The 12,553-nt window shown below is 30.3% G+C and overlaps 1 protein-coding gene across 9 annotated transcripts; it reads right to left on the reverse strand.

Annotated features, from left to right (window-relative positions):
* Window positions 1-591: 591 nt before the first annotated feature.
* Window positions 592-7,173, reverse strand: LOC100804499 (uncharacterized). Of its 9 annotated transcripts, none has more exons than XM_026127131.2 (9): window positions 6,991-7,161; window positions 5,276-5,430; window positions 4,105-4,953; window positions 3,731-4,022; window positions 3,210-3,416; window positions 2,935-3,108; window positions 1,990-2,190; window positions 1,771-1,884; window positions 592-1,146 (listed from the first exon to the last, which is right to left on the reverse strand). In XM_026127131.2, the coding sequence occupies exons 3-9, from the start codon at window positions 4,929-4,931 to the stop codon at window positions 802-804; spliced, it is 2,160 nt and encodes a 719-aa protein (XP_025982916.1). In that variant the 5' UTR covers window positions 4,932-4,953; window positions 5,276-5,430; window positions 6,991-7,161; the 3' UTR covers window positions 592-801. The 9 variants fall into 9 exon arrangements, with proteins under 9 accessions (XP_025982916.1, XP_040868476.1, XP_040868478.1 ...); XM_041012542.1 differs by lacking the exon at window positions 6,991-7,161 and adding an exon at window positions 6,746-6,918; XM_041012544.1 differs by lacking the exon at window positions 6,991-7,161 and adding an exon at window positions 6,195-6,558.
* Between the last annotated feature and the right edge of the window lie 5,380 nt (window positions 7,174-12,553).

The following is a 12,553-nucleotide window of genomic DNA, read 5'->3' on the forward strand; positions in this document are numbered from 1 at the left end:
ACAAACTGATTTTTCAAGTACAAAAAATCAATTTTCTTTGACACAACAAATATTTCTCACCTATTTCTTACATCAAACACTACAACATATCATTTTATTCTACTTTTTTTCTTATTGTCTCCTATTTCTATTTATCCTATTTCTCTCCTCTAAACCAAACACACCTTAGGAGGGAGAGGGAGATTGAGCAGTGAAAGAAGCGGTGGGGCATTAGGTTTCAAGGACAAATTGAGAAAAATGGAGAGAAAAGAAATAAAAAGAAAATAAAAATATCTCGATCATCCATTTAAAAACTGATATATCATCCTGACAAAGTCATTTGTACAAATGTAATACTGGTTTGAATTGCATTTAAGTTACCAAATCTAACAAGTGCTCAAGTTATGAGTTCATAACTCCAATATATCCGTGAAAAGAATAGACCAAGGCAATACTAAGTTAAACAACTAATCACATTCTAATACGTAAGCTTTGTAAATTATAAAAGATTTTGTATATAACAACAAATAAATGCTAAATTTTCTATTGCAAATATATCTTGCATGCTAAATATAAAGCAGACACTAAGATGTAAACATTGAACAGAACAAATTTTCAAATACTACACTATAATGACTTATTTTTATATACAAAAAATAAAACTGCAGGCTTAAGCTCTGATATTGGTGAAGATTCTTACAGTATCTAAAATCTTTCTATTCCATTTCTTTTTAATTTTCTCAATTCACAATTCTTTGAAGCCAAATCTCTAACGTATCCATTTTTCCCTTGGTAGGTGTACACATGTGGAACTGACAAGGTTCACATGGACCAAACTTCACGTAGGAGTTGGTATCTAGCATTTGTGGTGGGGTGGCCCCCTTGCTCTTTGTGATTATTACCTTTTCCATTTTCAGTGACTGTTGGAGATGAAGGAAGCTTATCAATGATGGATGTAAGAGGGGAATCAAGTTCCTCTAGCTCTTCATCACTTGTATATCCTCTACTCTGAACAGCTGATACATTTCTTGCCAAGTGAGACTTTCCTTCAGTCTCTGCAACTTTCTCTGCCACATTAGCAGAAGAGGGAGCCATATACACAACAGGTGCAGCCACATAGGGAAAGCTTCTTGCAGATTCTGCTGACAATCTTCGCTCTATAATAGTCTGAAAGATGAAGTAAAAAAATCCAATAAACTAGTTCCCAGAATTACTGCACTATTAAAGTAGAGCAGAAAGTTACAAAATATATATGCTTCATGAAATTACACAAGGCAATATCAATTTCAGAATATAAATAATTTAGAGTAAATTACACTAATCACCCTTGAGATTTTGTGTACATTCTCTACTTTTCTAACCATTACAGTCACGTCTCAACCAGGAGGTGTTAATCTAACATATAAGGAAATGTCAGTATCTTTTCAAACATACAAGGGGATGTCAATGTAATGTTTTCAAACATAAAAAGAGGTTAATGTAGGAATAGAAAAAAGAGTAGTGTTATGTGTAATTTGAGAAAAACTTAAGGGGATGTGAGTGTAGTTTACTCAATAATTTATTATTATTTCCTAGCTAATGCATTATTATAGACAAAGTATGATGAGAGAAACCAAAATTTAATAGCCCGGTTGGTGTTCATAACAACATACACCAAAAAGTAACAAAATTTAATGTTCAGTTTTTTCTTTTGGACCAACTCTTAAATTCTTCTAAGCTGTTAAATCTAGCAACAAATTGATGTATCCTCCTAAACAACTTAAAAATGAAAGTGATGTATGTAAGGCATACCTCCGCATTCAGGGCCTCCAAGACAGTTCCTGGAACAGGATCTGGACAGAACTCATCCGGAGTGAAGTTACAGAGAACCCGTATAATCAATGAAAGAATGATGGTTGGACACACCTGTACAACAATGAAAGATATGGAATAAAGACAATGACAAACCAACCAAAAAAGTGAGAGTGATATGCCACTGAAGAAAATCAGCATTTAATTCATGAAACTAACCTCCTGTCTGATATTTCTATCTATAAGCATGTCTTTAGGTAGCATCAGAAGGTCACTCAAGTCATTAAGGAGAACAAAAGATTTAGGTTCACCGTCTCCACCTTGCTTTTCATCATTCTCACTGTTCTCCTGATCTTCTTGCAGACAATCTTCAGCATCCATGCCAAACATGTCAGTAAGCCATCTAGACCAATTGCCAACCTGCAGGTCAAGTCGCTCTTCCATAAGCATAAACACAGAATAACTTTGCTTGATGATGAATCCTTGATACTTCATATAATAGTAGTAACATGAATTATGCCAACCATGCTAATTGATAATCATATTATCATTTTTTTTCTTTCAATTATAACACTTTTAGTGGCTTACTTTGGACATTGCCACAAGAACAAGATCAATACCACAAGGCACCTGAAGAGTTCCGCATTTCCCCAATATAATAAAATCACAGATGAATACAACATGATATCATCTAAGCGACTAAGCAGCTGGTTTTTTAAGATTATGTATGAAGTTAGAATATAAAGGGGGCTCAATATATCAAATATATCATAAACAATCATCATGCTTTTCTTTTCCGAAGAAAGAAAACATATAAAGTATCAATTAAACGCTAATCAAATCAGTTGAACAAGTAAACCAAACAGTTCTTATCATGAGAAGCAAATTTTCTTATTACAAGCTTTAGTTTCAACACAAGCAGGTTGCCCAAGTTATACAAAGCAAACATGTAGGGTTTTCTTTATTTTAATAAAATCTTTGTAGTTTTCTTAATTTTAATAACAAATTTTTCAAAAGCTCCCATCAGGAACTGTCCCTCCAAGAAGTTGACGCACTATTGATGATGAATGTTTACTATAGGCAGATTAGAAATTCAAATATTCAAATTCAACTTTTAAACAATGTGTATGAACACCAAAAGCAGTAAAAGGGTTAAACACATACAGAATTTTTTAGCTGTGCACCAGACCCAAAGCTTAAATCTCCTGCTGGAATTGGCAAAACCTTCGAATTCACAATAGGGTCTGATATAGGATCAGTCGGGATCTCAAGGGCCGACTCCCGAAGAAGAGCATTGAACATGGCAACATCTAGTCTAGCTATGCATTGTTCCATGACCTGGTAAAAGAATTTAAATCTACTTAATCCTGACCAAAAGAAAGGGAAGTTATAAACACTGCAAGAATGGAAGGATATCATTAATAATAAAAAAAGCACACCATTCTGGCCAATACAGGCAAACAACCACATTCGTGCCCTCCTGCTCGAACAGGACAGAGTCGTTGAAAAGCATCTTGGAAAGCATTTCTCCACAGATTGATGGAAAAGTTCCCTTGATTGTGATCACCAAGAGCAGGTCCCATCAGCTTCCCAATGGGTTTATTTGAAGAGTCCCCAACTGGAGAATGCATGTAGGGTGTCAAAGCCTGAAAATATATCATGCTTTTCATGTTATAAAAAGTGCTTCGAAGAATGATACAGAGATCTATTGTGTCAATGGCGTCCTAGAGTATATGAATCATCCAACATACTAATGATATACCGACTTTAGAACATAATAAATAATGTTCTTGATAATGATTAATTCCTATTTGGAGTTAAACTAGTAGATAAGTTAAACATGAGATGGTTGGAATAGACAATTTACTCCTCCCACTGTACTGGAAAATATGTAAGAATGATTATTTTCTTACATCAGTGAATGCATCATCAAATATCTAACACAAGAGACAACATCTACCTGCCACCACACTGACTCCACTATCCGAGAAAAGATCCACGATTCTACTCTTTCCAAAGCAAATGTAAAGGTTCCTGTCTCTTGCCAATCTTCAACCAGAGGCATAAAACCATTTCCTGGTTTACCATTGGAGCTACCTTTCCATTTCAGTGCCATAGACTTCCCATCATTTCTCTTGCCAGCGGCATTTGACTCGACCAACCTTTTAAGGGGACTAGCTTGACAGGAATTCCCAAAAGCTTGTGAAATTATCTCTCTCAGCACAATGGTATTTGAGAACCAGAAAGTTAACCTAAAACACAAATCAAGGAGAATATTTATTGTTCATATTCAAAATCAGTAAATGAGAATTTTAACAAAGCACAAGCACATACCTTGAAACATCATTACCACAAGACTTGGCAACCAAAACAAGACCAGAAACAGTATTCTTGGCAATCGTGGCTCGCCTTTTCTGGGTCCAATGCTTACAGGCATGTATATAGAGCCTAGAAAGGCGCCGAGCAGGTGTGTGCACCTTGTGTGTTGAGCTGCCATGCTCTGGTGCAATAGAATAAAGTGACACTTCAAGAGCAGCAACTTCTCTAAGCTCCTCTTCAAGCTTTTCAATTCGTAATTCCATTTCTTCAATTTTTAATTCCGCAGCTGCATTATCCTCGTGCTCATCATTTTCTTCATCATTAACTGTTTCACGACTTTCATCTTCACTTCCTACACTCTGAGCACCATTGGAGGATTCATCATTAACAAGTTCCTTGACCTCTTGAACAGGTTTTTCATCAACACCTTCAGGAGATTCCGATGATACATTTACAGGAACTTTCACGGTCTTGGAATTAGCTGAGGAAGTATTTTTGTTTGTAACTTTGGAGTGCCCTTTATTTGAGTTCATAGGTTTCTTTTGATTGCTATTTGATACCTTTGATTGAAATTTATTTGTTTTTCTATCAGATCTCTCCTTTGATCCACGATTGCTTTCTGAAGGATTCACTTTAACCTTGCTTTTAGGATCTTTTAAAGCTTTTTCTGTTCTTTCATCCTCATTGGTGAAAGAATCACCTTGGGAAGATACTGAATCCTTTACTGTCTCAGTATCCGAGACTTCTTCATTCCCTTCCTTTTGCTCTTTCTCCAAATCACTGGAACGATCATCAGCCACTTCATTTTTGTTTTCATTAGCAACTGTTTCATTAACTTTCATCTCGGCAAGTGCCTCCTCCGACCTGTTGACATCATCCACATAATGTATAATCACATTTTCATAAGTTTCTGAATTCTCTGAGGCCGCGTTTGAATCACTTATAAAATTATTTGCAGTTGGTCTACTATCCTGGGGTGTCTTAGATTCAGTTCCTTTTTCATTCAATGTTTTGGAAGAATTATCTTGATGCAATTTATTCTCTCTCCTTTCGGTTCTTCTTGAACCCTTTGTCTGACTATTCCTTGAAGCTTTTCTCTTCTCAAATTCTTTCATGCTTTCAAATTCCTTCAAATATCAATCAAATGAAGATGCTGTGACAGGGAGAAATGATAGCAGTAACTAACCTTAGCGAGCTCGGTATGCGCTAGTTCTCAAATCCTAAAGTCTGTTTGTAACCACTAACAATACCTACTCCCCAGAATAGTGCTTTTTCCACCACCAGAGAAGTGCTTGCAGAACCTCTCTGTTTCTCCAGGGGCTCAAAACAACAAGTTTCTACCTGCAAAGGTATTGACAAAATAAGTGGCTTGATTCTCAGAGAGTAATAGGCAAAAATCGTAAAAGGAAACCAATTTTGATTATCGGGATAAGAGGTGAGGTGAAGACATTAGAAGCATTTATCACAATGAGTGTCAAAAAATGGAAAACCCAGAAAGATGACTAGTGCAGAAAGTTCATTAATTATTATATAGCACACACAATTTGCAATAACTGAAGGGGGACCATGTTCAATTTCAGGCCACAAATTTTTTGCATAAAATAGATCAAGATCTCATTTAGAAAGTATCTATAACCCTTACTCCATGAGGGTAGGCAGCGGCAGAAATCAAAATGTGAACATATAGTATAATAAAAAAATAATACAACAGGAAAAAAGTTACAAAAGGCACGGATGGATTAATCGAGTTCTTTGATAAGAAATTCTGCATCCATTTTGATCTTGTCCACACTAGTGAAATTGAAGTAATTTCCTAAAATTAAACAAGCCTAGGATATCATCACTTCTTTGTTTTTTACTCTGTACAGGAGCAAGACTTGCGCCATTTCAGACAAAAAAAAACACTTATTTTGTGGTACCAAGGCGAATTAGAATGGAGTGACAGGGACATAGTGGTACCCTGGAAATATTCTCAGCAAAAAAGAAAAATAGCCAACCAAACAAGATGCGGCCACCATGTTAGAGTAAAAAATAAACAAACAAATAAATGAATGAATAAAAGAATCTCTGGATCGATTTGCGATTAACCAAGCACAAGCAGAGACCTAGAACTAATAGAGGGTGAAGAAATATCTATCCTCCATCGCCAACGTCATCACATACATACATACATCAAATATGCTAGCTGGCTATATTCCAATAATTTCAATGGAGACCCCATATAACAACTGTCACTATAATCAGTCTAAAAATGTTGTCTTTCTTAACCATTAACTTTGACCAACCCAACCCATCAAGAAAAATTAGCAAAATTAGCAGTGGAAGAAGCTTAGGCATTCAACTGATACAACATTTCCGGAATTTCCACCAAAAACAAAACCAAAACAGAAGGAAAAGGGAGTTACATCACAGTCACTATTTAATAAGCAGAAGCAAAAATAAATGAAAAGGCAGAAAACGAATGAAGATTTAATGCATAAGGACAAAGTGGATTCAGAAGATTTATATTAAAAGACAAGTATAGTATAACCGTACCCAAAAACATTATATGTTTCTAAATAGAGATGAGAACAAAAAATAAAATCGTAAAAATGGGAAACGAAGAATTATAGAAAAGCCAAAGAGGGAAGTTGAGTAGTGAGAAGAAGAAACGAACACGATGTTGGAGGAGACAAGCGAACAGGAAACGGGTGAGTGTGTAGTCAATTCGGGAGTTTTGAGTTCGTGACGGTATGATATATAATCTCACGTGAAACGAACAGGGAAATGTAAAAAGAGAAAAGAGAAAGCATAGAATAGAAGGAAGCAGAGAGAGAGTAAAAAGCTGTAATGTAATGTAACGTAACCGTGATAATAAAGAAGGATGGGATGAACAGTTAAAAACGTTGGAACATAACTTACCGCTCAGTCTCAAACACGCGGTTTTGTTTTGTTGTTGAAGTGGTACGTACGCAAAAATGATGGCAGACAAAAGGATACTTGGGATTAGCAACGTTGTCACTCTTGTTTTCTTTGGGTTGTTTTTGTTACACTCATGAGAGGTTCTCGAGAGCTGTGTTGAGAGAGAGAGAAGAGAGAAGAGAGTGCGCGAACGTGCATGCATTTTTAAAACGGAACAAGGAGTGGTGAGGGTAACCGGGAAAGGGTGTCGGTGAGCGAAGGTGACCGGGTATAGCCGGTCGTCGTAGTCAACCTTGCCGGGGGGCCTATTTTCCAATCCTAACACGCTCCGCCCTCCTTCCTCGTTCCATTCTCCATACCTTTAAAGGTAAATGCTAACAATAAATAACATAGTCTTGTAAGTAAAGAAGTAATTTGGTATGTTGTTATTATTTTTTAAATATCTTTTATTTTTTTTTATTTTTTTTCATGATAGAAAGTTTTAATAAAAATTATTTTAGAAATAGTTTTATTTTTCATATGAGATTAAAAAAATTAAATAATGTGAGCTAATTTTTTTAATTAGTGTATAACTAACTATTTTCATTTACTATATGAATCCGAAGAAAATAGTGTCTTAAGGGCATTAATTAAAAAAATTAAAACAAAAATATTTTTATTAGGTGGTGAAAAATTACGCTACTCATAATCTTTTTTACATTCTTTTACGATTTGCAAAATAAATATTTTTTATTTTAATTTTTTAACTATTGTCTTAATGCACTAATTAGTAAGACCTTATTTTTAATTACGTGTTTTAATTATGCTTTCTTGTCTTAATCCCTTTAATAATTAGGTTTAGGGCCCAGACATTACAACATGCCGGGTAAATTAAGCACGGCTTAATTATATTTAATAATTTAAATTTATTTGTCAAAATTAATTTTACTAAAAAAAGTACATGTAAGTGTTCCTAAAAAACTAATTCAGGAATTTAAAGTAAAAAAAGTATAAAAAACATAAATATATTGTTTTGTAATTTTGTAATACAATTTTTTGTAATTTTCAATAAAAATATTTGTTAATTACTATTTTAACAAGACCTTTATTAAATTCCTTTTACCAAACTCAAGTTCTCGACATGGAGGCATAGTGTCTTTAATTATGAATAAAACTTTATATGTTCTTAAGTTATTTTAATATTATTTTTTAACTAAAATTAAAAGTTTGCTTTAATAACTGATGTCAACATTTTAATATTAATTTTAATTTAATTGAAACTAGTACTAGTATAACACAAAATATCAGCATCTAATTTTTATCCCTTCATTTACTACCCGTTCGCTACAGTATCAAACAAGTTTTTTGTGTTTTTTTTTTTTTTTTACAATATAAAACTTAAATTTAAATTTGTACTACTACTAACTTCTTAACGGTACTTCATTAGTCCATTACTAAACCCTACTGAACAAATACAGTAGTATACTTATTTCAGTAAAAATACTCACAGTTAATGCTTATTTTTTAGATGAACAATTAACACTTAAATAATTACAAAGATATAGAGACAGGTGATAATTTATAGTACTATATTTTTTTGGTAATAAGGTGATAAGTTCCTCTACTATATATATATATATATATATATATATATATATATAGAGAGAGAGAGAGAGAGAGAGAGAGAGAGATAATATTTTTTGTTAAATTAATATTTTATTTTTAAAATTTCCACAATAAAATTTCTTCATCAAATATTTTTTATTTGTAATATTTGAATCCTCATTTTTCTCAAGTACTTTGAAGTTTATGATAGATTTCGGATACGAAATGCTTTTATGACGGAAAGTAAAAAAACAAGATTTTTTTATAAAATTTAAAATATTTTTCAGAAAGTAAAATTAGAAACATGAGAAAAGGGAGATGCTAGGAATACTCTGATGTTAGGTAAAATTTAATATTTTAATTTATAATTTCTAAAAAAATTAAAATATTTAACATGGTTCAATTTACAAAGGTTTTACATAGTAAAAAAAAGCATTTCAACGTTTTAAGTATATAAAAATTGATAGAAGAGCTTAATTGTAAAAAATAAATGGGTAAGAACTATTAAAGAATTAAAATTGCACATTAATTACAAAAAAAAAATAGTAAACCTATTAAAATGATAGAGTATCACATATTATTAAGAAATTTTTTCAATCAATTTCCTACGGCATTTATTCAGTGATAATTTCCTTAAAATGATATGAAAAGGTTAATTAATTCCTTATGGTTCCATGGTCGTTTTCATTGGCTGCTCTCATGTTCCATTTGGCCACCGTTTATATATTATTATACTAGTAATATTTCACTATATAAAAAAAAAAAAAACTAGTTATTCACTATTTATTTGTGGATGTGCTTCTACTTCGAGTGGCTTTTTTAGGCCCCAAGAAGAACCTAGGAAGTAGTTTAACAGCTGAAAGGGTCAATTAATTCTCTTTATTTCTTCAACTAAAAAAACCCACGCATTACTGCTTAAACGTTAATTGCAGAATTTCTCACTTCATGTCAATACATAATAATGTGCTGTATATATGATTATTTTCTCATCATGGATGTATATTGCCATACTCCAAATTGAATTGAATAAATAATTCATTAAAAGCATGGTTTAAAATAATGCTTCAATTTTTTATAATATTCTTTTATCATAATTAATAAGTTAGTCCTCTCTCTTTTTGCTTTATTTTTAAGTTTTTCGCTACATTTTTATCATTTATATATTTATTTGAACTAATTTTGTCAAGTTATTAGCTTAGTTACGATCATAATTTACAAAAATATTACAATTAAAAAATGTCATAATTCCTAAAGGTCAAAAACTGTCACAGTTAGAAAGGTAAATTGGTAAAAGATCCAAACAAAATGAGAAGTCAAAGAATCAAATAAAAAATAAATATGATCAAAGTATTATCTTTATCTATTTTTTAACATTTATATATTACTCATATAAATGTGGAAACTTGGAATGTCAGCAAGTATAATTAATTTAACATGTAAAATTTTATAAATCTCGTCATTCTCTGTCAGCTAGCATTATTTTCTGCAAGTGGCCAAGTGCAATAGAGCATCAATCAGCTATGTTTCGTTTTTTTTTACAACAGCTATTTTTCGTTTTTTATTCCCATCTTCTTGGGTTAATGTAAATCTTTACATTTATTTGATGTAAAAATAGATTATGCACTTACCTATGATTACAACTCATTATACATAATATTTTATTAACTTTATGATAATTACTGTAAAAATTATATTAATATAATTTATAATTGAACGATATAATTTATAATTCAACGATAGTATAAAAAATATTTTAGACTATCATTAAACTTTTCTTTCATACTGTATTATCGAATCAACCCACTTCATTCACTCATTAACTTTTTGTTAGGATCTTTTTTTAAAATGCATCCACGTGCTTTTGTGTTCTTTGATCTCTCTTTAGTACATTTTGTATAATATATATTGTGAGTTGGTTCTATATTTTTCATTGGAAATATATCAAATAATAATGAGTTGCCTGCTCTGAGATAACGTTCATTTCTCAGTTCATCATTGTTTCATTGTGCTGATATACAGATAATAATAAATAAATAAAAGTGTTTCAATGTATTCATTCTTCTTTTTCTTATAATTTTCTGGCTAGACTATATGCAGGGATATTAATTTGAAAGATTTAATAATTTGAAATAATTTGTTTAATTGACTTTTTTTCAAACTAAAGTTAATCTAATTACAATCCTTTAATTTCTTTATTAAAAATCTATCTTTTCTAACTTGAATTAATTTGATCACTTAATTTTTTATTTTAAATTTTTAAAAGTTATATTTTTGGTTTTTCAAATGAACTTTTTGTCTTCAGATACAATCTTATCCAAGGCGTAGTCGAATAGTACTAAATATAAGTACCTCTATCTAACAAACATTCTAAAATTTATACTAATACATTTTAGATTTCAATATTCAATTTTTTCTCTTATTTTAATTTTTTTTTCATTTGTATTGACATTTCTGTTTAATGTTGTTAATTAGGTAAAGGGCTTAATTAATAAGATATATAAATTTATGATTGTAGGTATATTTTTGCACTAATTTAAGGAAGTCATATGTACTTTCAGGAGTTAGCTTGGTTATTCATTGTCACTCCAAATTCGTGCAAGAGGTAGTGTCATATTTGAAAAAGTGGGAATGAAAAAACATATTATGCAAAACATTTTTAAATGGAGAATGTTTCATATTTGAAAAAAAGTAGGAATGCAACTAATATTTTCAATTTCATAAATATTATTGAGATTCTCTCTGATTTATTCTTCTTCTATTTTCTCATTCTATAATACAGTAAATAGTTTAGTATATAATATAAAAATTATTTTATATTGTAAAAAATATAAAAATGTCAAATAAAATGAAACAGATGTACATTGTACAAGTTTTTTAAAATACATACTATATTTTAAATTGAATTAATTTAATGACATACATAATCATTTTAAATTTTATAAAAGAAAATAATATTTGATCTACTTACACTTGTATAACTTACATCAGATCTTCAATATTAATAACTCCATGTAGAATGTGATTATAATTATATATTATATTGAATGTTTATGCCACGTTTTGTACGAAAATGAACAACAATAAAAATATATTCAAATTATTATATTATATATATTTTAAAAGTTACATTAATTTTAAATTAAATGTCACTTTTGGTCCATTATATTTTAGTATTTTATCTTTGGTACATTGAGTTTTAAAAGTTTTTATTTTGGTCCTTTATGTTTTTAAAATTTTTATTTTGGTAAATTAAGTTTTAAAAGTCTCATTTTTTCCTTTTATGCTTTTAAAATTTTTATTTTGATCTTTTATGTTTTTAAAATTTTTATTTTAATCTTTTTTTCTGATTTTCATTATCAAATGTTAGCAAATTGACACAAAATCCAAATTCTTCACCATGACATCAAATTGAAGTTTCTTATCATCATCGGGACCCAATGTTTTTGATAAATGTTGGTGTTGGATTGTTATGTGACTATGGGTTGCACAATGGTTATATTGTGGTGGTTATGGAGTTTGCCTAAAAGATGACAAAGGTTAAGAAAGCAAGTGATTAAATGCATTTTAAAATGATAATGACAATTGTTAGCCGTCACTATTTTAAATTAATTATTTCAAAGTTTAAAGTTAATTACACACTAATGTTTGCTAATAGAAACCATAAAAATAATCAAAATGAAACTTTTGAAAACATAAATAATTAAAATGAAACTTTTAAAACTTAACATAGTAAAATAAAACTTTAAAAAATATAAAGGATTAAAATGAAACATTTGAAACGTAAAAAAATAAAATAAAACTTTTAAAACTTAAAGTATCAAAATGAAACAATAAAATATAATGAACAAAAGTGTCATTAAATTTTAATTTATAAATCTTAATTTTAAGTTATATAAATAAGATACTAAATAATTTTAAATTAATATAAAATTTTGTATATATAATTTTTTGTGAAATAAACTTACAAACTAATAATAGT

Source organism: Glycine max, chromosome 19, assembly GCF_000004515.6.
Source record: "Glycine max cultivar Williams 82 chromosome 19, Glycine_max_v4.0, whole genome shotgun sequence".
Taxonomy (NCBI): Eukaryota; Viridiplantae; Streptophyta; class Magnoliopsida; order Fabales; family Fabaceae; genus Glycine; species Glycine max.